Source organism: Anopheles gambiae, chromosome 3, assembly GCF_943734735.2.
Source record: "Anopheles gambiae chromosome 3, idAnoGambNW_F1_1, whole genome shotgun sequence".
Classification (NCBI taxonomy): Eukaryota; Metazoa; Arthropoda; class Insecta; order Diptera; family Culicidae; genus Anopheles; species Anopheles gambiae.
In genome coordinates, this window is record NC_064602.1 from 47432387 (window position 1) to 47460299 (window position 27913).

General features: G+C 42.6%; 1 protein-coding gene across 5 annotated transcripts; it reads right to left on the reverse strand.

The window, feature by feature from the left end:
• Positions 1–1304: 1304 nt before the first annotated feature.
• LOC3292114 (tribbles homolog 2) lies at positions 1305–27472 on the reverse strand. Of its 5 annotated transcripts, none has more exons than XM_061661591.1 (7): positions 27271–27472; positions 25688–25821; positions 24285–25610; positions 23579–23707; positions 23307–23467; positions 8140–8331; positions 1305–3785 (listed from the first exon to the last, which is right to left on the reverse strand). In XM_061661591.1, exons 3-7 carry the CDS (start codon positions 25044–25046, stop codon positions 3407–3409), a joined length of 1623 nt encoding a protein of 540 aa, XP_061517575.1. In that variant the 5' UTR covers positions 25047–25610; positions 25688–25821; positions 27271–27472; the 3' UTR covers positions 1305–3406. The 5 variants fall into 5 exon arrangements, with proteins under 5 accessions (XP_061517575.1, XP_061517573.1, XP_061517574.1 ...); XM_061661589.1 differs by lacking the exon at positions 27271–27472 and adding an exon at positions 27166–27270; XM_061661590.1 differs by having other exon boundaries at positions 24285–25821; positions 27271–27460.
• Positions 27473–27913: the final 441 nt, after the last annotated feature.

A 27913-nucleotide genomic window follows, 5' to 3' on the forward strand; every position in this document is an offset into this window, starting at 1 on the left:
CAAGGAACAACAATGCCCAACCAATTCGAAGTAGAAACGGTATTTGGCTGATTAAGGCCATAGAGCGCATGACCTAGGTCAGGATTCTCCAAACTTTTTAGTTCGCGGGCCGCATTGCTTCGCATATAACGGTAATGAGCACCATTTTGCCGTTGCCTTTAGCTAATGCAAGCTTTAACTCTTCGTTTTTACCAACAGAATACATAATTTTTTTATAACTTTCGATTATTAAGGCTTGGTTAAAGTCTCAAATATCAACTTTACAGTTTTGATGAAAATAATCACAATAATTACTTATTTATATTTACCTTTACAAAGCCATCACGGGCCGCATAACAGGCTATCGAGGGCCGCATGCGGCCCGCGGGCCGTAGTTTGCAGACCCTGGCCTAGGTTATTAATACGTAGATGACCTCTCAAGCTAGTCGACGGACCTTTAATAACTGATATCAAATGATTTTGGCACCATATTGGCCAATATTGGCAAGCTATGTGGTCATTTTGCTATGAAATGAAGATTGTCCGACTTTTACTGGACGGCATAAATTTCATACCTTTTATCACATTTATGAATGGTGTTTCGAGATTTTAAAAGATATCGGTCTGATTTTTTGCATGTGTATAGTTAAAGAGTGTCCTCAAAGACGCGTGAAGAAAGTTTTCCTATAAGTGGTCTAGGGAACTGTCCATGCTGCCGCAAACACTCAAAATACGTGAAAATATGAGGAGTCCGACATTACGTGACCACCACTGTACATTCTATAGACTTAGTTAAAAAGTTTTTAATTATATATTTGATAAAATCTTATTCTAGATGTGGCTGTTGGAAATTTAATCCTGATTATGGGTAACAAAGATTGCACGATATATATTGTTGTAATAAGGATTTCTCTGAAAAATCATTTTTTCGCAGACCACTTCTGTTGATGCCACGGTCCACAGATTGGAGACCACTGGGATAGAGTACGCCAATCAGTAGTGCGGGAAACTAGTAGAAAGAAAGAAGTGACATTTTTAGCACGTTCCACTATGCGTCGTCTTTTCAGTGCGATCGAAATTGTGCGAGTGCTGGTTCAACGGAATCGGCAACATTACACTACATGGTCAGATAAAAACTGCTGGAAAATAATGTTAGCTTCTTTTCCACCAAAACAGCCGTTATGGTGGTAACCGTTAATTACGATACTTTAAACATGACTAATAGTTGTTTTACCTGTTTAATCGGGGTGCAATAAATATGTACAATAAAATGGTTATTAGTTAAATATATTCTTTCATTAGTGAATTGAGTTATGCATATAAAATTTATTTTTAACAAATTTAATTTATTCGTAAAACCTAACATCCACTCTACTTTTGGACATAAGTCGGAATTCCTGTATCTCCATATATTTCGCTGTACACAATTGTTGATAGTTCTACTGGTACTTAAAACTTTAAACAAAACAACGAAGAACAAACGGCCAAATAGCACAGTTTGGATAGTGCAAAACACGCTTTGTTGTGTTTTGCGCTTACCCTCAAACGTAGTTATTAGCGCACGGGATAGAAGCGCGGTATTTCTCTGTCTAGCATACCACCCTACCACTAACTTCGTTTGTTGGGAAGATTTTTTTATTGTATCTTATTTATTAATAGGTATAGTGGCAGAAAAAAATATTTTTTCTTCATTTGGAAGATTTTTGTAGTATTTGTAAATTGCAAAATCTCGTACGTACTCTAACTACTAGGAGGGAAACACCATTACGCATCTACTTTGTTGTATAATAAATCTTTTCATCTGAACCTCTGAACATTGTTCTGCTGTACACAGAATTGTGGTTTGTGCAGCAAAGAGTAATCTGCACACGAATGTTGCAAATTGTCGATGGACGCTGTTGTTGTGTGCTGTTACGTTTGTACATGTACCACACACACACATCTGCACCACTGAATTAGGTGAGCAGTTTGGTGCAAAAAAAAAACAAATAACCAAAAGTGAAGTATTGAGTGAAGATATCAATTGTATGGCCAGTAAATCATAGAATTGCAGTGGATGTCGTGCAAACTCTGCTGACATCTCTATGAGGAGCCTTGCAAACCAAGTTGAGTATGCGCTAAGACAGTGCTTTTGCTGATAACAATTGATTGCAACAAAATGCAATGCCAGGAAGATTGATTAGGAGAGGATTAATGGAACAAATGCTGAAGAAAGTTCTTGTTTGGAGTAAACTACTACTCTACAAACTTGTTTCAACTGTTTGTTTCCATTTTATCACAAAGCATACTATCGTTATGCCAATCATTTAAGCTTTTTGTTTTTCCTTCTCTGTACTGATTTTCAACATTCATAAGGTTGGGATATTTTTAAACATCTGCCGTGCTAGGACGCAACATTAGCTGTTACGAGCTGTTACTAATAATGGCAATGCACATTTCTGTTAACAATTATAAACCGACATAAACTATTGCAGAGCATGTGAGCACACACTCCCCTAAGCGGTAGCAGACAAATAAAAATATCGTAAAAGCAAACGCTAAAGTACAATACGTGCTCACGCTGTAGTACACGAACGTTAACGTTTCAATTACCTTGTTCATAAATTGCACTAGTGCGGCAAATTAAAAGAAGAGCAAGAGTAAAGCTTTCAATAAATTATTAATCACCTTAAAAGAAACACACCATTATCAACCATTTATCATTCAAAGTTGCTCCACAGTTTCGCTTGCTGACGACGGATCACGTTTTAATGGGCATTGTTTGAAAGTACAAGGAGCAGCAGTAAGTAACTACTGCTTCTCGTACGCTTCTGGACTGCCCGTGTTATCATGCGCGTTGACTGGGATTAAACAGAAACTAGCTACTTACTATGTGTAATTTGTACGAACATCTTCAAGTGGAATCGAATGCCATTGTGAACTATATTTACATAGTAAGTTTAGTTCAAGCGTCGCGAGTGGTGCTAGTTCGTTCCACTCTAGAATTCTCGGGTTTCTTGATTTTTGCTTGTTCTGTAAATGTTAAAATTTTGTTACTTTTTCCTCAAGTTTCTGCATTTATCTTTACACACAACCTCGGTAAGTCGCTTGCCAATGATCGATGATACTACTTAGCTTGGATTAGATTTTTTTACATTTAAAAGTGCGTGTGTATGCCCTTTACATGCCAATCAGCTTGCTTTTCTTGTATCGCTTTATCCCATGTTCACTGCATGACCGTTCGCGGGGATACTAGTTCCACTCAACCGCTATTTATCGTTCTTATAAATCAAACAATCACAGCATTTATCCGTGAAATCCTGAAACAACTAGTCATCTGCTCCAGGCTGGTAATAGTTTGCATCGTTTTTGTGCTTGAGAGGAAGAACTGATCGTCTTTATCGTCCGCTAATGCCCCGGGGTCCCATCGCCGTGCATCAACAACAGTCTAGTTATCGAAGGCGTCCCCCGTAGCGAACGAATAGTGCATTCGTGATGAAGATGAAGACGACGAACTGCCACCACCAATGTCGTTCTCGTCCGTTGGATCGTACCACTCCGGAACGCAATGATCGTCAAAGGCGGTGCCACTACTGCTGGAACGGCTGCTGGAGTGCAAGCCACCATATGCGTGGTCCTTGCTATCATCGTGCAGCAACCATGGATGATGAAGTACGTCCTCTGATGCGATGCGCTCCTCCGGATCCCTTCGGAGCAGTGCACGTATCATGCAGCGTGCCTTCGACGAGAGGCACTCTGGGACAGTGAACTGTCCGCGGCTAATTTTGGCAAACAGTGATGCATGCTCAGAATCGTTAAATGGATACCTGCAATAAAGAAAATTGTAAAACCATAATTAGTTTCTCAGTTTGGCAATTTATTTATTTATTTATTCCATTGCTACGGCACGTATATAGCCGTATTTTCACCCCAATAATGCTGATTTACATTGATCTACAACAAGGTATTTTCTCCTTGCGACGTGCCAGGGGCCTACTCGGTTGAGTGTGGCAATTTTATATAGCAAAAAATGACAATGAAGAATACACTAAAGGTATATTATATCACCGAATCCCTACAATAGAGCTGGTTATTAGGTCGCTCAAAGATCGAATGAAAACGTAAGCTAAACTAAGCACGAGATTAATACTAGCATGCGTTCCTTTAGCTTGATCGAATTCATACGCAAAAATGAACTATAAAATACGCATGGTACACAACAATTCCAACAGACGGCAGGTGGACCAACATAATTGCAGTTTCTGAAAGGACTCCCATTGCAACCTTCGCCAGATGATGAGCATCGGGGCGAAGAGAAACCGACACAAAAGAAGTGGCAATCAGAGAAAAGCATAATTTTCTCTCCGTTCATCTTCACGTCATCCGCGCCAAGAGCGTGTGTGAGCAACGGAAAGAACAGGCCTCAAATGTAACGCATCACTTTTCAAATGGGATATAAGCAAAGGATCTGGATCTGTGGCTGCGATCGTGCATCTGTGTCTTTTTTAGCCTTCGGTAAGATCTTTGACGGTAGCAGAGTAAGAGCGAAACCTGTATCATAGCGAAGCATCTTCTCCTGCCAAACCAAGCTTTTGAATGCAAACGGCTTTGCTCTCGTCTGCTGCAAAGTCCGGTCCACCCGCCGCCACCCTGCCACACCAGTTATTTTCTTCCTTTTCTTCTACATCCTTACACTCGCTTCGTAGTACGGTGCAACAGTGTGTCCCGATGAGGATAACACAGCACAGCCGGCTACGTATCCTTTGCCAGCAACAGGAAACTGGCAAGCAACATGTGTTTCATCATTATGTGCCCTCCTCCTCCTCCTCCTCCTCCTGGCTAACGTACTGCCGCCATCGTTCTCCTCGTTGCTTTGCATCCTTCCTAGGCGTTTATCTTTGAGCCCACAGGCTCTACCGGGATGCCATCACCCGACGCCACACAACACAGTACACACACCAAGAGCCAAAGAAAAACGGTGATGTTTAATATCCTTTCGTCTGTTTTATGGTGTACAGTTGGTGGTGCACCGCTTCTACACCCCTACTGTCCACGGCCAGTGGAAAGATCAGAAGGTAAGAAATGGAGAGGGGCAAAAAAACACACGGCCGAATTGAAGAACAGAAACACATCTGCCCGTTTTTTTACACGGTTTCTTTTCGATCAGTGCATTTCTTTTCATATTTTGTGCCCGTTCTATCGAACCCGGGTCACCAGGCGTTTGACGTACAGGCCAGGGCCCATACATACAAGCATACACGGACTCAAAAATGCACAGATGCTTATCGGCTGTCCGTACACGCACACGCATGATTGGGTTAAGCTGTTCAGGGATTTGAGCTGGATTTTGTTTCAAAAATTATGCATTTTGGCTTCATTTCTGAGAGAAAAAAATGAGCCGCTTCTTCGTTGAAACTACAACAAAGAATTAAACTAATTTTCATTTTTCTAGCAGTGTTGATAATTAAAAAAAAATAGATGCGATGTTACAAATAACAAATCACTAAATTTAAAGCGTGGTGTTTTGGGACACAGCACAAACTGCAAATGGTTTAGCAATCCGCCGTTTACAACAGTTTATCAGTAGCTATTCAACAATATGTAGAAAATGTGACCGAATTCGGTTTGTACAGCTTGTTTCGAATGTAGTTTCAGGGTCATCCGATGGCAGCTGTGATATGATCGCGATCGATCGTAAACGGAATGTTGTCACATTCATTGATATGATTATTTGATCACGATCACTACACAACAGTGTCAACTTTGAAATGAACCAAACAACGCTGGTTTTTTATCGGAATACATTACAACATAAAAACGTAAAACTTGTGCGATTAGAAGACATTTTACGATTTCTTTACAGCTAAATATTGCTGCACACACAAACACCAACAATTTCTTTGCGTAAACATTATCTTTGTGTAATAAAAATGCCCCAATCATTGTCGTTAACGACAATACTAAATCGAACAGTTAGAAATGGGCAGTTGTATAATGTTCACTGATGTCAGTAAAATTGTCTGCTTCCTGGAGTCACATTAGATGTTTTTTTACCTCTTCAACGAACTTTGCGTCGTAAGCAGATGCAGATGCAACCTCTGCTCTATCGCGAATCATCTTTGCTTCGCGAGCTCGTTTTTTTTGTTCAGTGCAACTTAATCCGAGTCTGGACAGCGTCAATAAAGCAAAGGTAAAAAAAGAGGATGTCCGGCATTATTAGGAACGACAAAAGACAGCAGTTCCTGTGCCGGTATGTGTGAATGTGTGCGCGACGCACGTAAATTAAAGCCAAAAACAAAATGTGGTCGCGTGTGCACCTGCCACCCGACGTTGTTTTCTGCGCTCCTTTCTTGATCGTATCCTGCGCTCGGTAATTCTTATCCTTTACCAGCTAAAGGCTTATTTTCCGTCCGCTTCTTTGCGTCTACGCACGCTTCTCTAACATTTCGCTTACGCTTTTGGTCTCAACAACATCTTGTGCTTGAAGAAAACATGGCTCCCCGCTTTTACCCGTTGCGCGTGTTTTGCTTTATTTTCTTTGTGCATCTCCTTCGCTTTTACTACGTTTGGCATCGGCTATTGCCCTTTGGTCAGTTCTTCCCTTACTCCCTTACTCAAGGGTAGCAAAAATAAACGTTTTTGACCGATGATTTTTTTTTGCTGCTTTTAACGGTTCGTGGTTACTAAAAGTGAATCTTGCGGAAAATTATACACATTAATACAACCTGTAAGTTATCAAACCAAACAACCACCATTAAAAATATATATCTTTGGTTTAAATTTAATTACAAAATAGTCATGTTATTAAAATAGGGGATGGGGTCTGATACTGCTTTTTTGTATACGCACTGAGTTCAAAATCAAATAAACAGAAAGCTCAGTGGATATGACAAAACATATTACAACAATGTCCCTCAGTGAATGAGTCATACACCACAGCGTCATCCTCTATATATTGTCCATCTGCATTGCTAAAGAGTGAGTCAAGACAGCAGCAGATACGTTCTACCGTAAATAATCTTCTCTCAACGTTCAAATTATGCTCGTTCTCTTCTCCGAACTGATGTCAGCACGCCCCACATCATAATGACGTAGTCATAGAATGTTTTTTGGGGGAAACCCCCCTTCCCCTAACGGCAAAGAAATACCTGAAAATACCAGCAGACCCCAAAGCAGACGAACATTTTACGGTACATTTTGGCAGATTTCAGACTCAGGAGTTCAGTGGCTCACAATCACCCCATGATGTAGCGCGCCTTTATGCCGAGTAACAGAGTCGTAAGCATGTTTCAACGTGATTTCTCTCTGCCATCGCGCCGTGGCAATAAACGGTTAAGTTGATGATAATGAAAACCACGGAAACGAACGATCGTAACGAAAGTCAACGACTGGCATAATTCTCTGGGGAGTCATCATCGTGACACCGGGCAAATGCGTTCGAAACATCGTGTTCGGGCAGGTTAGGACGTGTATATTGCAGTCGCATCATAGCTTAAGCGAACACACCACCCTACGGTAAATTTGGTTTGCATGAACGGAATTCCGAACGGATTAGAGAAATGCACTCAGCGTGGAAAGAAATCAGTCTCTTGCTGTAAAGAGGCAATGCTGAGGATGGACACGTGACACTTGTCCGTTATCTTGCTCTGGCAAGGTACTATCGCTCTGCAAAGTGTTATCATCACTTTTGTTCGCTCAACACAATTGCAATGCCGAAATGGAGCAAATCACTGTGCTGATACATGATGAAACATGCGTTCTGTCCATTTGATTAAGCGTACATTGTGCATAGTCACGGGCATAGAAAACAAAACAAAACATGGTAACACACCATCGTACGTAGTGAGATTGCAACTTGTTATTTGATTTGATTTTATGATATTTGATCAGCCCTACAGCGGAGTTGGAGCTCTAAGACAGAATACAGCGCGTTATACGATGAGAATGGGTGCGATAGTTAGAAATACCGTTTCTACTTGTTCGTCCGAACAGATCACTGAACTTATTCATCGGATCGAAATAATCGGAACTACGAAGGCATCTTGGCTTTGATCGCAAATAATCATCTGCTATTATGCCTGCTTCTCTTCCAAAACCACCACAAAGACTCCGGTCGCAATCGTTCGTTCCTGTGTAATTAGGTACTTCCGCATTTAGATTTAGATGTAGTAAGTGCCCTACCTGCCGACCAGCATCGTATACAGTATAACGCCTAGCGACCACATATCGGCCGCCTTGCCAGAGTACGTGGTATTGACGCGCAGGATTTCCGGCGACACGTAGGCGGGACAGCCACGTTTATCCTGCAGCAGATCCTCGGCCGGATCGTCCAGTACGACGGCATCTTCCAGTGATTCCAGCTTTAATTGCGTCCTGCAAAAAGATAAACCAATTACACACATGAGAAAACGTTATGTAGTTGAAGATATATTGTTTTGAGCGATTAAGATAAATAAAACGCTTTTTTATGCGACAGCGTTGGAGATAAAATAAATCTGGAGGTTCTTTGAATGTGAAATCTATGCCATTTAACATTTAGGTAAGGTAAGCGCGTTCAGAAGCACTAATGGTAAACGGTCCAGCTCCTACAAGACCGGATTTGGATCGTTTCTCATACGTCTCTGCAAGACTAACGTGATCACGTGTGTTGTAAATTGAAGAAGAATAAATTGGAGGTGACAATCAGGTTTTTTTAGTCTCATTGTTCGCCACCACACCTCAGGGCCAAATTATAATTAGTGCATGAAACTTTCAACCGCGCATTGTCTTTGCGGTGTCTTTTTCTTAGTTGTACCGAAAATGTATGTAATGCTGGAAAAAGGTCGACTCGAAGGTAGCGTCTCCTATATATATATATATATCCTTGCAGTCTATTGCAAAAACACTCGTTATTGTGTAAATAACAATTTCACGACCGCTACCTTGGCCCTCAGGGTTGGCTGGGTCCCCCCGCCCATGTTTCTCGATTGCCTCACTGGCGCGCTCACGTGCTTAGCCGTGGTGCAATGATCATCGTCAATGGAATCACTTTTTGTGACGTTTTTTTTTTGTTTGTTTACTTTTCTATTAGCTAGTCAGTTTTTGGCGAATTCCCTCTAAGTGACTACTTTCATTCTGCATTTCATGACCGCACTACTGATCAGTCTACATATGTAACTGCCGCCAATATTTAATATTCCATAAGCCGTAAAGTTCTCAAATGCGAAACATTTTGGCCTGTTTTTGTTTTAATGTTTCTCTGATCGTCAACTGAACAGTGTCTTTGCCCCTGAACAAACATACGATCACCAATTTCGACATCTAATGCGAGATCGACACTGCTCCGCGGAGTAGTGGTGGTGGTGTGTCCTCCACGCAGCTTTTGTTTCACACTGAAATTTCATTACCACAGCTACCAAATAAAAAAGAAGATCGTTTCTCTCTTTTTTTGCGAGAGTTGTTTCCAATCGGCCATCCAAAAGGCTCGCTCTATCTCGCTTTAATTCTCACTGTTTTCGCCGATGCCGATGAATGCCGCTTGCCTTCCTTCGATTGTTACTGCACCAAACACACACCGCCGCCACCGTTGCGCGCACGCAGCCACGCGGCCTCACCGTTCGATTATATCCGGTGCCCATTGCCGGCCGCTGCTGCTTTGGCCGAAGGTGAAAACATGCCGGATTGTTGTCATGTAAATGAGCTTCCCCCACCCAGTGCAGCAGCAGCGAGCAAGCGTTATTTGATCGCGGTTTCTACCACCTCTTCGCAGTGGTGGTGCGTCACGCGCCGTCACCTTTACGCTTAAGTGCCCTCGCCACTGACTACCAACCGGACGGACCATCTTCCTTTCCACGGTTTTCCTTGAAATGAAACAATCAAAGGTCAACGCAATGCATACGCGGCTGCCCTCTTCTTTTACTCTAAGCACGTGCAAGCACTATAAAAAAGAATATACTATATATTGTTGGTTGATTGAATCCATCAAACATGCGTTAGAAGATTGGATAGTTGTTTGATGGAAGACCGCCACCTTACCGGAAGCCGGATATTTTGCCATTAATTTGCTGAATTGGGATAGCATACATGCATCGAAAGCGAACGTTGTGTCGTTGCGTCTTTAATATTAATTTTTCGCATAAAAAGGTAAAAATATACCTGCGGAAATACTTTCCGCAAAAATCTGTACGTCCTACGATTGCGTTAAAATTAGCTTTCACGGATAACGGATATACCGAAAGTTGCGTACCATGCGTTCGATTAAATTGTTTTACGATAAATGACCTCGTCCGTGACGATAAATGAATAGCAACAGGGAGCATCAAATTAAGTCAACACTTTGTGCGCAACAAACGCGATCCAGTGTCGTGCAATAATAAAATAATGCAAATGAAGCAATAAAGCATTCGCAATTTGCAACCAAAAAAAAATCACTGCACCTCCGACCCACCTATCTCTCCCCTCGTTGTGACAAAATACGGGATGATTATAAATCGCGAGTAAGCCAGCAAACAACCCCAACCACACGGCACGACGGATTTAGCTTGGGCGTTGTTGTAAAATCGGAACGCTGTCGTCAATCGGCATCCGAGCGTACGGCGGTCCTTTAACAAGCGCGATCGAGTTTTGGTGCCCAAGCTCCTTCTTTCTGCTTCATCCTGCTGCCACCACCGCACCGCACCGGGTTGTGAACCTGAATGCTTCGTAAACCTCGACACCACCACCGCCGCAGCATTACGGTATTTCGAATCGAGCGGCAGGGAGCGTACTATACACGTCGAAGGCGAAAAAGCGCGCGCCACGTTTCGCAACATTATGAAATGAATCAAATAAACTGTTACTCACACGGCAGCCCTACATTACACCATACGTAAACCACGGACAGAGGATGATAGATAAGACGGAGGGACGGTACCACGTATCCTTCTTTAGGTATCCTAACAGTCATAGTGGTTAGTGGAACAATGAAAGATTCAAGGACGAATAGCCGAGGCTAACGTTTTGTGAAATCTTTAGAATTTCGCAACACGTTCAACCTTATGGCGTTATATTATGAAACTGCAACGATTTCCATATCTCAAAAAAGCGTATTAAAAGAACATTTTACCACCACCTCAGGAGTATGGTTGGGAGCATGCTAAATAAAACATATTTTGAATCAAATACATTCTACATTTATACCAAATCTCACGAAGCATTTCAAAATCACCATCCACGAGTCAAATAACCCTTCGGCCAAAAATGTACAATCTATCGGGCTGTTTGGCAAATGTTCGGCAAAAAATGTCAACAGACACACCTCCGGCCAGTCAATGTTGATCTCTCATGTGCCGCACGCCACCGAATGGGGCACTGCTGGCTGCTCTTTTGCCACCACCCGAAAAGGGGTGGTGGCGTACACACACGTAAGATGCATTTCGTAAGTTTCTTAACCCGCACTAACGTCCCGCCATACAAGCAGGAGCGAAAGGGGCACTAGCAAAAGGGACACAAACATTTTACGCCAGAGCGTACACAAACGAGAGCTCCCAAATCCGCGCGAGCGCGCTACTTCTTCGCGCGTACCATTCAACCAAATTCGAGTAACGCAATTCTACGCCACCAACTGTGTGGCCGTCGCCGCCGCTGCCGTCACTATTCCACATGGTCGACTATGACAACGTGTCTCTCCTCTCTCGTTCTCTCCTTCGGCCTCTGCCGGCTCTGTTACTGAGTGCGTCATCGGAGTAGTGGTGGAGTGCGGCAACGTATATTAGCATTGCATCATGCTAATGCAATGCGCACGTGAAAAGGTCCAACCGAAAGAACACGACCCATGCACGTTCGCCGAGTACGAGCAACAACTATCTTATGAAGTACACTTCTTGCCAGCCAGCACCCGTTGTCGTCGTATAGCTCTGCGAACTCTTTTCTAAGTTGTGATTTATATTTGCGCCCTCCTCCGTCCTGGGCACCAGAAGAGCTGGCAGGGTTTTGGAGAAGACGATGATTCGTCTGCGACTATTTCGCCAGCATAAAGTGCAAAATGTTGCAATCATTCACTCCTAGAACGTGGTGAGTATGTAGAAGAAAGTCAATCCTCAGGCGAAGATGGATCCCACTGCGATTACTGTAAATAGACTGAGTTCTGTACGTTTCGCCGCTATGTGTTGGTACGATGGAAGTATTTCTAGCGTGTCGTCTATGAATGTGTCTCTTCGAATCCGGCGGGCTGTGCTCCGCTGCTCGAGACTACACACGCTCCGGTGCAATACGCTAAATATTGCTAAATGCTCGAATACCATCATCATTCCATTACATCGCTAGCAAAACGCGCAACAGCGCGAACTCTGTGCGCTTAAAGTATGGCTGCGTACATACACCTACGGCCACCTTTGGGAGGGTCCGTCCACCATTGCTGAGTGTGATCGTCGGCACACGCGAACCAACCAACTTGGCGAAATAATCTCGCGAGCGCTCAAGTTCAAACACGCTCTCCCATGGTCTTAGCTGTGTGTATACATAGTGCAACATCGTGTGTGTATATTTAAATAAAAATAGTACAACCAAGCGGGAGATGAGAAGGGATGCGAAGAATCGTGTAGCTCACAAGATATTTCTGACTCGTTTGTGGTTTTGTAATATTCATTCACCATCCGATGTTGTTTTGGAGCCATTTTCATAAGTAATTAACTATGGAGTGTAAAAGATATACTAATACTTGATTTTGTTGTTATATTTTATACAACAACTATTTGCGGCAATACAGTGAAAAAGAATACAAACCAATCCTTGAAACGTTCATGTCGCGGGTGTCCGATCAATCTACCCAGGCAAAAGGGAGTGTACAAAGGAAAGTATCGAAAACAGCTCCAGCAAATACTGCCCTCCAATCCATGTCGGCCTTTAGTAAGTAAATGGTACTGCGCTGGTGGACACTGATCTGTGCGCGTCACCGACCGTGCATAAAAACCACGATCGTGGTCATTACGAGCGAGATGCCATTTTTGCAACGAACGCGCTCTTACTTGCTCAAGTCGGCAGAGGTTATTGACAGTCCAACAAGTAGTATGTGGAGATATAAAGGTAGGTGTTGGCGACTGGGCCACGTCTCGACGCAGTTTGACACATGGGCGAATGTTACAGCTATTTATGGCCGTTGGCGCTTACCACCGTCGTATTGCTCATATGGGTGTGATTTGCCACTTGAAAATATGTTTGCACCCACTTGGTATAGTAGTACAAATACTTTGCAATACATAACAGCTCTACTAAACCAGGAGCTGATCTTAAAACCTAAATGGTTTCTTCGCCTCGATCTTTGCTGCTTTACTGCTTTACTTTAATCATAATAAATAAACTCAGACGCACACTTGTGTAGTGCATTTGGGTCGTTGCATCTCTTCCTGCTTTTGTCATCGGATTATATTCGGAAGCATTATATTCTCTATTTCGTTTCGGGACATAGCGTCTATTATCAGATAGACTCTGTTCCTGTTCCTGTTGGCTTTCAATTCGGTAAGCACTTGAAAACATGTTACGTATCCCGGAATTCATTGATTTCCTGTTCATTATCTAAAATTTCCTGCCTTCACTTCACATCCTGCCACAATGCTATGCCACCCTTACCCCGACCATACCAACCGAGACGTGATGTTTGCTTCCGCACTCTTACAGCGTCTGCCGGTGTGGGGTTCGTGTGGTATACGAAGAAAAGAGAGCAAAGCGTAAAGCAGAAAATCTTGCCAGAGCTTGTACATTCAAAGCAACACAGAAATATGCAATTGCGAAAAACGCTTGCGCTCTGGTACCTGGGAGGAAGAAGCACACTTGGCCTAACAAATTACTACCCCTAAAGCGTACTTCGCCTTTACGCGGAAGAAAACCTGAGAAAGTTACGTTGTGTTTCAACGAACATCATCATCATCATCAGCAGGTACTATCTCGAGGTTTTCTTCTCTTTGAAGCCAACCATGCCCTATGCGGCCTATCGATAGTTTCACCTTTTCTCTCTCAGGGCATGTGAAAAGCGGAAAGCGGCTCAGTGAAGTCAGATGGATTTAGGTTTGAATGGTTGGGTCTAATTCCTGGTCGGTCGCAGCATTGTGTGCTGGATTTTCATTGAATAGCATAAAACCGTTACACAATGTTTTCAATCAAAAGTAATTTCTTTACCTATTTTCCCTGATAGAGCTAGAGAGTAGTTAAAGTTTTAAAGATAATTATAGTATAACTAACAGTTGAACTAACAGATTGAATGCGATTTGTGAGTATCAGTTAAAGCAAATTCTCGAATCTCTCAATCCTTACCAAATCATTAAGTTGCCTGTTCTCACTCTTTACTAGTGTTGTGTCTAGTAACCAACGTCGAATTCAGTAGCATTAGATCGTATAATTGTTGTCTTTTCCAGCCCGAATACGAAAGTTTTTGATGTTACGATCAACAACCAAGCTCACATAAGGTCTGCAAAGAAAGAAGTCTCCAAACTACGGCCCGCGGGCCCACCGAGCGCTCGGACTGCTGCACACACAGTTTAATAATCAATTGCATTCGTTAAGCAATACATCAACGAACGGCCATGAAGCAGTAGGTTAGGTGAGCAAAAAGGAAAACCCACACCGATCAAATGCTCGACCGACCGACCGGCATACGAAACGAAGTAGTCACATACGGAAGATAGAAGAAAAAGCACACTATTGCCAATCACAGTGCGTTACATATATTTTCAAAACGTTGGTAGCCCACATAATCTGCAACGCACTTTGAATTATTTCCCGTTCAGTCACACCACACACGCATACACAAACGCACTACGCGACGGCAACAGGGAAGTGAACGTACAACACAACGTACAGCCTTTCGCACTCTCGTCTTTCTCTCGTTAAATCTCCGAGCACGCCCTGCCTGAGTTGGTGAAAACTGAACTCAAAGTAAATTGTAATCAAATGCAGGTGCAGCTAGAAGAAAGAGGGATTGGATGATAGTTTTTACACCACGATCAGTTATGCAATTAAACATTTTGCCAGTGTTCATCTGTGGCAAGCTAACAGTTTTACGTGAACATAATTAATTACAGATTAGGTGATTGGACAAATAATAAGATAGATTAGTTTTGAGTTATGCATGAACACATTCTTTAAAACTATTTTGATCATTTTGACGAACAATCTGAGAATGCAAACTGTATCCCCATGTAACTATTTGTCTTACTGGCTTGATCATGTCATTAAATGGCACCTACCGCGGTCATCCAGTGGTCCATAAGATCATAAGACACTATGAATTCGGTAATTATGCTAGTGGTACAATTCACATCTAGATCGATCCCCAGTATCAAGGATTGATTATCTAGCAAGTTTATATCAGTCCCTATAGCTCAGCTGCCGATCATTACATCAAGAAGGTCTATAGTTTATGACAGTTTGATTTCCATTTTTCTTTCAATTTTCAAGTTCTACCGAATTTTTATGATTAAATTGACCTACTTTAACATTTTATAGACCTATTTCCTACATTGTGTCAGGTAATCTCCATACAAAAAATAAACACATTCAATCGTATTGTGCACATCTGTTCAAAGCTCAAGAACTCCAGTAATGTTAAAATAGAATGCCGGAGTTGTTTCCATCTCTTGCTTCCACGAGCTTAAAGGTAATTCATTTTGTGAAGAACTCTTCATATTCGCTTTTATATCGATAGCTACCAGCGTTCAGGTAGATCAATAGGAACTCTGCTCACATCTTAGGTCGCTTATTCGCTTCGGATTCATGATTCTCGATCAAAATAGGGCATCATATAACGGCAGACGAAATGCCTGCCGCAAGACAAGAAACATGGGCACGTCTGCCTTTGTCACCCGCATTTTGCCTTTTTCTGGGTCCCAATAACCAAGACCCTTCCATTAGATCATTTAGTCAACCGTGTCCTGGAATTCAAAAAAAGGATCTAAAGATTGACGAAGAGAGAATGGGAAAGGGAACGAGAAAAATCCTCCCTCAACATTCATATCCTCGCAGGCACATGATCGTACCAGCAACATATGGCACCGGTGAGGATTCATACGTTCAAAGCTAGCGCACTGTCCTATTGCTGAACAGAGCAAACACCGGTATGTGATGGTAACAATGCCTACCTTTTTTATTTCTATGCAGTTCCTGGGTTACCGTACTGATGTGATGCATCATACGGTATCCCTTGTTGAAAAAAAAAACAACAAGATGAAGGTGCTATTCCTGACCTCGAAGGACTCAGGTAGCAAAAGTTTGTAGCATTCATACGAATGAGCAGAAGGAATGAAAGAAACGTTTTCTCAAGTCGGTTATCGAATGTGCACATTGCACAGTGTAAGGTTAGGCGGAAGCGTGGCTTCATAAAACCGAAACCTCATCCTTCTTTACCACTGTTTGGTACATCGCATGCAGAAGCACATAAATTGTAGTCCCATAAAATAGAATACACCATGTGCAGCAGAGCAGTGTTGCACTGTGCAAGACTTGTAGTTCTTCTTTCAGGACTCTCGCCGGGTGCGTGCATTCCACGCAGTACGCCAATGTAAAGTATTACAAACAAGCAGTCTGTGCTATGAAACCCAAACTGTGATCATTCTCTGCAAGCTTTTTTGAAGGTAGTAGCATTGAACATCTGCAGCCGCCAGGTCCTTCTCAGCGAGTAGGAGCGACTTTCTGTTTATCGAAACGATCAGTCGGGAACGGATCAGAGCCACAGAGTAAGGTATTATGTATGTATGTATGTGCGGGAACGATCCGAACAAATACATATGTGGGTGGTTTTTATTGCTGCAGTATAACCATTACGGCAACAGTAAGATTTCTATCCAGGATTCAAGCGATAGGATTTGTAATTTTTTCCCACGGGTTCTGTTGTCAACCACTATTTGCCTTTAACCATTATTTCCTCCTCCTTCTCTTGTGATCCTGAGTGATGTGGTGAACGAACTTACTTTCTATTCGGCCATCTGCATTTCTCGCTTCTCACATCTCGGAAGAGATTTTAGAAGAAAAAAACTATCATATTGACAAATAATTCAGCATATAAAAAAGTGCTGCTAGAGTTCAAAGCACTCAGTGCACCAAATGAAAACGGTGTGTCATATTTTCGAATTAATTAGAATCACTTGTTAAACTCCAAAACGTCTTATAAATCTTCTTTAAACGATTACCCATAATTCATTTAATTTTAAGAAGTATATCATGGACAAAGTTGCTTTAGGTATACGCATATGAATTGTCTTAGAATAATATGAATAAGGATTGTCTAGTAAAAAAAAAACAAACAAACAAAACAATCCACACATTCGATTTGTAGCCCGTCATTGTTACGCTATCACCTCTAATTGAATAAGCGCAGCTGAACACATACACGGCTGGGAGTTAATTACCTTAGATAGCCTATATTTCGATTAAATTAACAGCGAGATTGGTGAACCACAAACAAACCAAGTTTGTCGTACACATAAATTACATACGTATCAACACACACACGCTCTCACATAAGCACACACTAACGTGTTCTGCGTGTTATGCTTTGAAGTTAGTTGTCTACTTATTAAATTTATGCTTATTGAATTAAGCTTATCTAATTTTCTTTATTTCACCATACTTTTTCCTCACTTTAATTCAATTTGGAATCGACACTGCCCTTTCGCGATCGTGTTCCAAGAGCCCTCCTCTCGTACCACCTCATTTCGCCGTACCTTTCTAAGCAATTCATGGACAAGACTTTATTTACTTAGTAGATGAGGTAATGAGAACGAACTAATTGCTGTTAATCTAATAAATAACACTCATCGGTTTGCTGAAGAGTAGCTTCAACAACATTCGAAGGCATATAGCGCATTCTACTTAGAACTCGGAAAGCATGCGGCGCATTGTAGTTCATCGTCTAGTACAACGAATAACAAGCAAACCATACATTATCCGTTTGTGAGAGACATTTCTAACAAAAAAAATCCTACTGGACTGATGGAAGTAGTATAATATAGAATAATTTATCGACGTGTATTCGTATTCAATCTTATTTTTAAATCATTAAACCAAAACTAACTCCAAGGTTATTCTACTAAAGAAAACTAAGGTTTAAAAAACAATTATGCATCTTCCACTAAGACGAACAGCAGCCCGCAAGCATTAGATACGGATCGCGACCTCGACTTATATGACTTATTCTTTCTCTTCGTTGGATTACTACACAACCACGCACACCAACTTTTGGCGGCCTGAACACAATCTTGGTCATGGTCAAATATCTCTTTCCTTCTCGCGGCATTGTGCCACCTCCCTTTTACTGGCAGTTTCAGCTGATACGTCTGCAATTGTTGTCTTCAAATTGTTCTCTTCTTCAATGTCTCGGAGGTATCGTGTGCAGAGAGTGGTCGGAGGGCATCTCAGCGATTGCAACTACAGCTTCAATATCCGCCCCACCATTGACACCAACTGGATGGTGTGGACAAATGCCAGACGAAAGGCCTTTTCGGTGGTCTTGATCTCGGTCAAATGCACTCCTCTCTTTGGCAGACTGCAAGCCCCACCACATCATGTCGTAGCTCATAGGAGACCTTCAAATCGAAAAACCGAATTGCTCCAACATTGTTGGTCATACAATTGGCATCCAGAGGGAGATGATACTGTCCTCTGTGTACGTTTTCTGAATACGAATGAATAAACCAATGTAGGATTGTTGCTATAATAGCCATAGAGGTGGTGAAATTAATTAATTTAACAAATTATGAATATTCTACTATATTTACTGCACTGCTACAGCACACAGCATACATTAATATTCTGTATCCAAATAGATTTTAACTCATTAGGATTGGTAATATTACTAGAAATGTATTTAAAACATTCACAGAATACGATCAGCCGCGATGATAGTAAAACTAAACACTGAACAGCTTTTATATGAGACATTCATTTGATTTTTGAATACATCAAAATTGCATCATGCAGAGTCTGTCCTTCTAACCAATCCTCTCCTCTCTGCTGACCATCTCACTCGTTGTCATTGCTCCGGGCGCCGCAGTGTAGTACCAGCTTGTTAAACTTAATTTATTCAAGGGTACTAATTAGTACACTCCGGCCACTACCTGCCATCACTCAGCTTGGTAACGCACTCCTCCTCTTGTTATACACCTCAATATAGCCGCCGTCGAAACAACCGCAGCAGCGAAGGTCAGTTATCGACATCATCGTACCGGCCTGTTCTGGGTGTTGTGCAATGGCTCGAACCAAACACACACTCACACAAACACACACCGAAAGTAGCAGCTCCACCCGCAGCAATATATAGCTGGATCAATGAATCCGCTTGATTCGAGTTTTAAAAACACCCAAATATACTTTACAATCTACTAAACCCTACAAATTTATTTCTTGTGTTACCAAAATGAAGAGACCACGTGTCCTAATACAGAAAATGTAACAACAGATGGTTGCATAGAGTATCGCGACATCGTCCGTCTTACCAACTACCCTTGGGTGTGTGTGCTGGCGCTTTTTGTTTCGCATGTTTCAACGGTAAAGATCAACTTCCATTATTTGAAAGAATTGCGAGATGTCGGTTTACCTTCGTGTCGCGATTGCGTCCCACTCTCTCTGTCTCTTTTTTCTTTTGATTTCGTACGCCGGCGTGCTTCCTTGCTCAATCCTTCGTCTCCCTTCCACTATGCTTCGTTTGATCGAACAGCGTAGGCAAACACTACTACATACTAGGGGCGCAGAAGCGTGGTATTAGGTGAGAAGATTATGCTGAATGCCACCCAATCGACAATCTAGCTGCCGCGGCATCCTCTTCTTCCTCCTACTCCTCCTCCTTCTCATGCTGCTGTTTCAAACGAACGCAGACGATGCAATTGACCTCGGTATACTCCAACACACCGGCACACACGTTCAGAAACTGAACGCCGTTTTGTTCACTACTACAGAGCTTGGTAGTGGTCTCACATATCCGAAGCGAGTGTACGCGTTTTCGCGCCGTGGCACAACACACCAACAACGGCTTTTTCGTTGCTTGTGGTGGTGCGCGTTGGAGCTGCTGTTGTCTAGGCGGGCAGCAGCGCGGAGTCTGTCCGTCGGTTCGGCGTGGTGTCTCTCTATTGGCATTGCGATAACTTTGACGATCGTTTGCGACGGCGAAACCGCTACACCGCGCATCCAATGTCACGTTGCAACACGTGCTAGCCTGCTTTAACCGGTTCTTTTTGTCCCTGTTCAGCTCTATTCGATTCCGAATCTATCTTCTCACTCCTTGTACCGATCTTTGTATATGACAACGCTTATGTTTTCTTCTATTGCACTGTTCTTTTTGCTTTTGCGTTTAACAAATTTTATTAAAACATCATTTAAAATTTAAAGTATTACACTTAAGTAAAACTATATCCAGTGTGGTGCGTATGTCATATTACCTTATGTCATTCTAAATCATTCACAAGAAATCGACAAAGTAAAACTTCGCAGCATACCTATGGCGTGAGCATATTTGCCATCAATAAACCATGTTTCATTGAACGACATTACATACACGTGCTCCGATTTTCAGACACCTCTCCTATTCGCGCCTCGTCTCTCTATTACCACCACTTGCCATGAAACATGATTTCCATTACGATTGCGACTCTATTTCCTCTCGATTTCCCGTCCCTTACATTTACCGCTTCCATCCCTGCTTATAATGGTCTGTTCACTGCACTACCACTATACTGGGCAGCGCTATTGAGGTCATAGAGCATATGGCCAAAGGCAATGCATTCAGCCAATCCACCCAAAACCCCAGCATCGGACTACAACTGTATTGTGCTTTGCTTTGGGTGAGAAAAATAAGTAGCATAAAAAAAACCAGAGTAAAACAGAACCGTATGTCCGCCGTTAGCAAGCCGCACCCAAGGCCCACCTGGACAGCACAAGCGAGCGCTTAACGAGACAAAAACGGAGCGAAGAGGAAAGGACACAACCGCTCAACCACGCGGGAAAGAATGAGAGAAAAAAAACCCGCATCACGCTCTCATTGGTGGTGGCCGGTCTGTTCGCATAAAGGCTACACACTCATTGAACCATAGTTTTCAAGGTTCCGCTGTTCCAGTTTACTACCCAGCAAAGAAGTAGCAGTGGAGGTCTGCAATTTGCCAACTGGTGGAAAATAGTAGCGAGCTGTCCTCATAAAACACTCATCAGAACAAACCAAGGCTGGCTATGTAGCGAAAAGGGCCAATTGCAATTTGCTGTGAAACTCGAAACCCTGTTCTCCCAAAATCTGAGTTCATAAAACCGTAGGATTTCACCTCAAAACAGGAATCTTGTTTTTTTTTATTTTGCTTAGTTTCTTCTGCATGTTGTGCGAACACGCAAGCGACCTGTTTGAGCGGCGAACAAAATAATGATGACCTTTCACGGTCTAGTGAGGGAACGAAGGAAGAATATCATCGCAGCACGCGCTTAGAATGCATGACTCCCAAGCGACGCGTGTTTAAGTACCAAAAGACTAGCTCGGTTCACCGGGTTTCGACCGGGGTGAGAGCTAGGTAAGCAGAAATGCGGTCCCCTTTATTGCTCGTTGTACTACAGCGCCAACCGAGCCCTTTGCTCTTCCCTGACACGCGCACAGTAGTTATTGCGTACATACCGATACATATAACATGCAACACGTGGCAGCGGCAAATTTTATGGAAATTCCCTACACTCGGTTTTAATTTGCTTCATAAAGACACATATAAACCATACATAAACCCTAGCAAAGAACTTTGTTGACCCTTGCATCGTTTCTACCCGGCCGACTCTTTGCTTTTTAATTGGTCAAAAAGACGTCAGTGCAAAAAAATGGATTGGTTTGATTTGGTGGAAGTTTTCATAGAACGTGTATATGCCGCTTTGTGTAAACCTTTCGCTTGCCCTTGGGTGATGATCGTTGTGGTTGAATGCGTGCTCAATCGAGAGCAACTTGAAGAATTCAAGACATTACGTGATTGATTTGCATTAAGAGATATTTGCTAAGCATGAGCAAACATCGATAAAAAACATATTTGCATCACATTTATGTATATAAAGTTATGTACTCATCAGCAGTTCTGTTCGCAATTTACAATGAAATACCATCAAATTTTTTGAAATATTTCGAAAATTACATTTTTTTTTCAACAAAACATTGGGATGTACACATTAGACATCTTTGTTTGTCTTATATTGTCGCGCACCCACGAGTACTATTCGTATACGCTTATTTTATTGGCTGACCTCCTTCTTCACTACATACAAGATCACTGCTATTGCATTGCAGTCCAACAATACAGTCAATTATGGTATAGCACAACTGCTGCTCAATCTGAAAAGCCACACACATTGAAATTAACTCCCAGCTGTCTGTGTTTTGTTGCCCAGCAATTATGATCTGATCAGTGCGCAGCAACTTTGCGCGTGATTGACACACTTTAGGCCACAGGAAGTTCATGAGGTATACATTTTGCATCACTACCTAAAGACTCCCATAACCTTCGCAGTGGGACAATTGACTGGTACTGTGTGCAGGGGACGTTCCGTCAAACTAGCAAGCAAAGAAACGGCGAAATTAGTCCCAACCGCAAGCACCAAACAGTCTGGTCTCGATAAAATGTTTTTGTCTTTGATAAGCGTAATCTCATAGCAAGTTGCCAAATGAATAACAACGCGCACACTTCCCTAACGTGGGAACTGTTCGTGCTCGTATTTGTTTCCATATTGTGCTTAAGCGCAAACGCCTTCAAACCAGCGAGCACATTTCACCGGTCGTGTTCTAGGCATGTTGTCTTATTGAATGAACACTTGGCACACAATGTAGGCATATTTTCGCATCTAATTGTTCGCAACCGCTCATAAATTCAACTTACTACACAACAATGAATCATTTCCGGTGTACGTTATGGGCAAGATACCGATCGACAGCCTAAAGTAGCACATTTTTCCTGCCGCAATGCTCACAGGTCAGCACAAACTATGGCGAATGATGTAAAAATAATTCTTGTTACTTATTTAATATGACGCTTGTCACTGTAACAAGCGACATATTAAACAAACACTTAAAATCCTTTAGTATAAAACTGGTTGAGAACATTTGGCTATTGCCATTAGGAAACCAGTTCCATTTACAATCCTCCTACGACACGAATAAAACATGCTGCCTCATGCTTTACAAATCTAACCTTTCGCACGCGACAACGATGCAAAAAGTTATCATTCCTATCCGGTTTCAACTGTTGTTTCATATTCTAGCTCCGTTCTTTCGCTTCATTTATGGTAGACAATCTCCCTTCGTTTCGATGCGCCCACCAGAGCGTTTCTTAACCAACGAAGGCGAAACGACGAAATACCTTCTTCAACGCAAAACTTTTTCAAAGTCCTTTACTTACCTTTCACGGTCAGCAAATACAAACTTCCGCAACTTGAGATCACGCAAGACAATGCCCTGCTCATGACAGCTTTTGACTACTTCGCACATTTGACGACACAGTCGCCGTGCTTCCGGTTCACGAAGCCGCTTACGCACGCGTACGTAAGAATGTAGATCACCCTATAGATTGATGCAAGGCAGATGGGGAAAAGACAATTATTTAAATTAAGACTCCGATCTTGCCTGTTTCAAACTCTGCTGGAGACTGGTTAAAACTAAGGTTTCACTTACCTCGGACGGACTGTACAGCAGATAGGTTTGATTATTCCCTTGGATGACCTTGTGCAGCGAGTTTACGTGTCGATGACCATCCAGGCGGAAATGTGCCGTTAGCAGGTTGGAACACGGATTATTTGCAATCTGAAATTGGATTTAGATATTTGAATGCATGCTGTGTTGTGTGCAATAAATGCTGTTACCCTACGAGTGCTAACCATACTATCTTCACCCGATACACCCGGTTCTTATCGGACTACTTTTTAAATTTAGAAACTTGCGAAGATAAGCCTGAGCTGTGTACGCATTTACCAAGGTGACGCAGCTTCATGCGACGCAAAAAAGAATGATTCATCGCTGTGCACAGCAAATACAGGTTTTTGTTTTGTTATAAATATTTCTTGTGTTGAGTGTCTAGGGCATTTGCAGGGTAATATAATGTCCAGGTATATTCTACCAACATATAAACCGCATATAGGGTTTTTAATAAAAATGCTATTAAAACATACTCATTGTTTCGCATTTAACATTTATGGAGGCCATATAAAACTTAACGGCCTTCAGTCTTAACGACGATAATAATTTGACAAACAATTAGTCCCAGGTATGCACCAAGCACAAAGATGAACAATCGTGATGCGATATCGTAAGAAATTGTCCTTGGAAATTGTAACAGGTAGCACGCTACAACTAATCAACACATGATAGTTACTTAACATACCTTGCAGACGAGCTCCTCGTGCGACTTTATATCGTAACACCGGTACAGATTGTTTCCTTCGACCGGCTCCATTAGCAGGTACCGATCGACAAGTATAACCGCATTTACCGGCGGCGGCGAAACGTTCGCCGAGATGGCATCTCGGACCGGGTACGAAATTGCCGAAGCATTGCCACTGCCGTTGCTACCGCTACTGCTACTGCTGCTGCTGCTGGACGAGCTCGAGCCATCATTTCGATACCGGCAAAAAGCGGGAGCAAACGAACTTCCGGAAGCCGCCTGCTGCTGATGTTGCAGATGCCGATGCAGATGATGATGGCTCGAACATTGGCGATGGTAGGGACACTTTTTGTGGCTGGAATTTGAACTGCCGCCGCTGCTGCTGGAGGACCCACTGCCCCCACTATTCCGCCCCTGCTCGCTGCCGTGTCCGCTCGCTCCCATATGAGCGGAGAGCAGACGATTCAATATGGCCAAGTTGGAGTTGGCTACAAGGGACACATTCACATTTGGTGCACCGGTTGAACCAGCGCCTGCATCAGGATCCACACGAACTGGCTCGGAAGCCGAATCCGATACGCTTGAAGCCCCAGTTAAAATTGCTGCTCCATCGGAACCGGCTACATTTGCCACCAAGGGGGTGAAACCAACAGATCCACCCACCTGTTCGTCCGGTTTGTGCAGGAGGGGTAGTAACTCATTGATGTGCACCACCGGGGCCGATGGTGCGACGTTAACCGTGGTCGTATTATGTGTATTCATTTTCTGCACCGTGCACGATGCCGCGATAAAAAACACTAAAAGCTGCGCTTAGTATAACACTTGTGGAACCGTCGATATTTATCCGTGATAACACGCACTTAGATTTAAGAATCTCAACAAAATTTAATAACAACTCAAATTCTAACACAATAATCAACACTTAAACACTACTCTTTACACACAATCAGGAACGTGCTAGGCTTGTGCTATTTACACAAAAGATCCATCACCTGCAGCTCACTGTATGTGTGATTTGCAAGCTTTGGATGGTTTTATCATTCCCGGCTCATAGATCCATTGCTACGCACGGCATTTCCTGGCGATACATATTGTGAACTGAATTTTAAAACCGTTCTGTACTAGCTAATTCTATGCATTCACTGCACGACGAACACCTTTGTATGACGGCGATACACACAGACGGGGAAACGAACTTTATACACACATTTTCGCGGCTGCAAATACGCGCACACCAACTTTCAACGCGAAATCTAATCGCAAGGAAAACGAAGGGTACACACAACAAACTGCCGCACGCGCTTTACCTTCACTATCAGGCTGACGCTACAACAGATACAGAGAGGACACGTCATACGTTATTGTAAACACGTTGTTTCACGATTATCTCCTTGGTTACGCACGTTGTTGCTCCTTTGGAAGCGGCATTACGATTAAATTTCCGGATTAGGGAAAAAAGCAGCCGAAGGAACTTTAGTTGAAGCCGATGGTCACAGGCTCGGTGCGATGAATGATTCCAGAACGTTGGCTCATGGAGCTAGGGAAAAGAGAACAATGGTTAGAACAAGCACGGTTCAGCCAACCAACACCCTGTTGATGCGATATTAAATGCAGACAACCGATCAAGTAGTCGCAATTCCTGCAATGGCCTCTTGTGGTGCCACTGCAGGAACGTGACGATTCACAAGTATCGATTGATTGCAATCCCGGAATTCCTGAATTTCACAACACACTACTACGTTTGCGGAACGACTGAAGATGTGTCCGTGTCCATTTGTACGTGCTGTTCAATGGCCATGGCGCAATCCCCTTTTCGATAATGGTATGACGACGGTTGGTGGTTCTTCTGCTGATACCGATGGACGGGGGATACAAAGCGAGTGAAAAAAAACCGCAACAAACACGACCCCTTATCTTATCACCATTATATTCATTTTCTTGCAACTCGGGCCCAGGATTGTCTCCGATCGACGTGGGGTTTTATCGCAAATAGGTACACTAGAGAAGAATGGTGAAATTTTTCACACTTAACATTTTCCCTATTTGTACGGGTTTTTCAATGACAAACTTATTTTATCAAATCTTCAAATCCGAATGGTTTTCTCGGCCTTCAACTGCAGTGGAAAACTAACGAAATTGCTGCTACACTGCACTAACGTGAACACACATTTGCGGACACTCGGCGGCTGATCTAAATCGCAGAAAGATCCGGTTGCCTTCGCTCAACCCAGCGATGCCTATGGAAGGGTGCACTCTGTAACTATGGCAACGCCACGAAACAGGTCATCCAACGGAACTTATGAACCAACGGCTGTGTCACGACTGCCGCTATTTTTCGTTGCTTTCACTCAATCTTTCTCTCTGGTCAATCTTTCTACACTGGTACATTCACCTAGCAGCACAGTTATTTGCCACTTTTGCGTTGAACTGCAATGTATCGGAATATGTTCTCCATACATTGGAGCACGACAAAATACGTCACTAGAAATAGCTTTACAGTACCCTTAAATGTGTATTAAAAAGACACGAAGCAAATATTTCCTGGTTTTATACACACTCACACGCGCCGCACGCCATTCGGAACACGTATTGAAAACATTTTTTTATGTTGAATTTGTTTCGCCCTTATTTCTATACATTCGCAAGAGCTTCACCAGAAAGAAAGAAAAAGCGTCCGTGCTAAACAATGAAAGACGCGCTTCGGCCAACAGCACAAGTCACCCCTCGCGCAAAAAAGCGTTTTAATTCCTTCACAAACACTCTTCGAAACACTTCGCGGAAAGGGGACACAACAGATTCTTTATGCAGTAGCAGGTAAGCATATTTCACAATTGTCGTTCTGTTCCATATTGTACGAAAATCATTCATTAAAAATACCCACTACATTTCACAACACCCATACTATGGCACAAGCTACTGATACGCAACGCTATTTACAAACACATATTCCTGTGGCTACAACAGATAGCCAGTTTCACAACATTACCCCGTATGGTACTAGCACGCAAGGCCGACGCAAAGGCTTCAAATATACATCTCGGGACACAAAACTCTTCTTTTAATAATCGAAACCTCGGAACTAGTTCACAACGCACAACATACGCTCCGCTCTCGCTGGCTATTATACGCAGAATAAAAAAAATCATTCCAACACAGCCGATTCTCGTTCATCCGGGGCCCCGTTGGACAAGGCGAGGGTTTTTGACGTTGAAAAATAGCTGCATCTCGCTCATTTTCTCTAACCATCCTTTACTCGCCAGCCATGCTCTAGCTCGATTAGTCGTACCGTCTCTTTCGCGCACATGGACGCGTGAAAATGTATACAACTTGGTGGTTGATGCGGAATAGAAGTGCTCAATTTGTTGATTACAGGCGGTTCCCGAGATACACGGTTATTGGGGACCGAAAACGGCCGCAAAATACCGCGTATCTCGAATTTCCGCGTAAGTCGAATCTCGTAATTTCCAGCCAAAATATCACTAATTTTCGTGCAATTTTGCAAGTAGGGGGTGGTTTTAGCCACCAAATGAATTATTTGATATGTTTCTAATGAATTAAACAGTTTTAAACCTTTGTAAATGGTATTTTACATTCGATCAATTCGGAAATTATTTGGCATTTCACAATGG

Bases quoted from the DNA above. Each gene is read 5' to 3' on its own strand.
- LOC3292114 (XM_061661591.1), bottom strand. From the start codon at position 25,046: ATGAATACACATAATACGACCACGGTTAACGTCGCACCATCGGCCCCG. The intron at 23,708-24,284 runs GTATGTTAAGTA...ATCCAATTTCAG, and splicing joins ACGAGGAGCTCGTCTGCAAG to ATTGCAAATAATCCGTGTTC. The intron at 3,786-8,139 runs GTAGGGCACTTA...TCTTTATTGCAG, and splicing joins TATACGATGCTGGTCGGCAG to GTATCCATTTAACGATTCTG.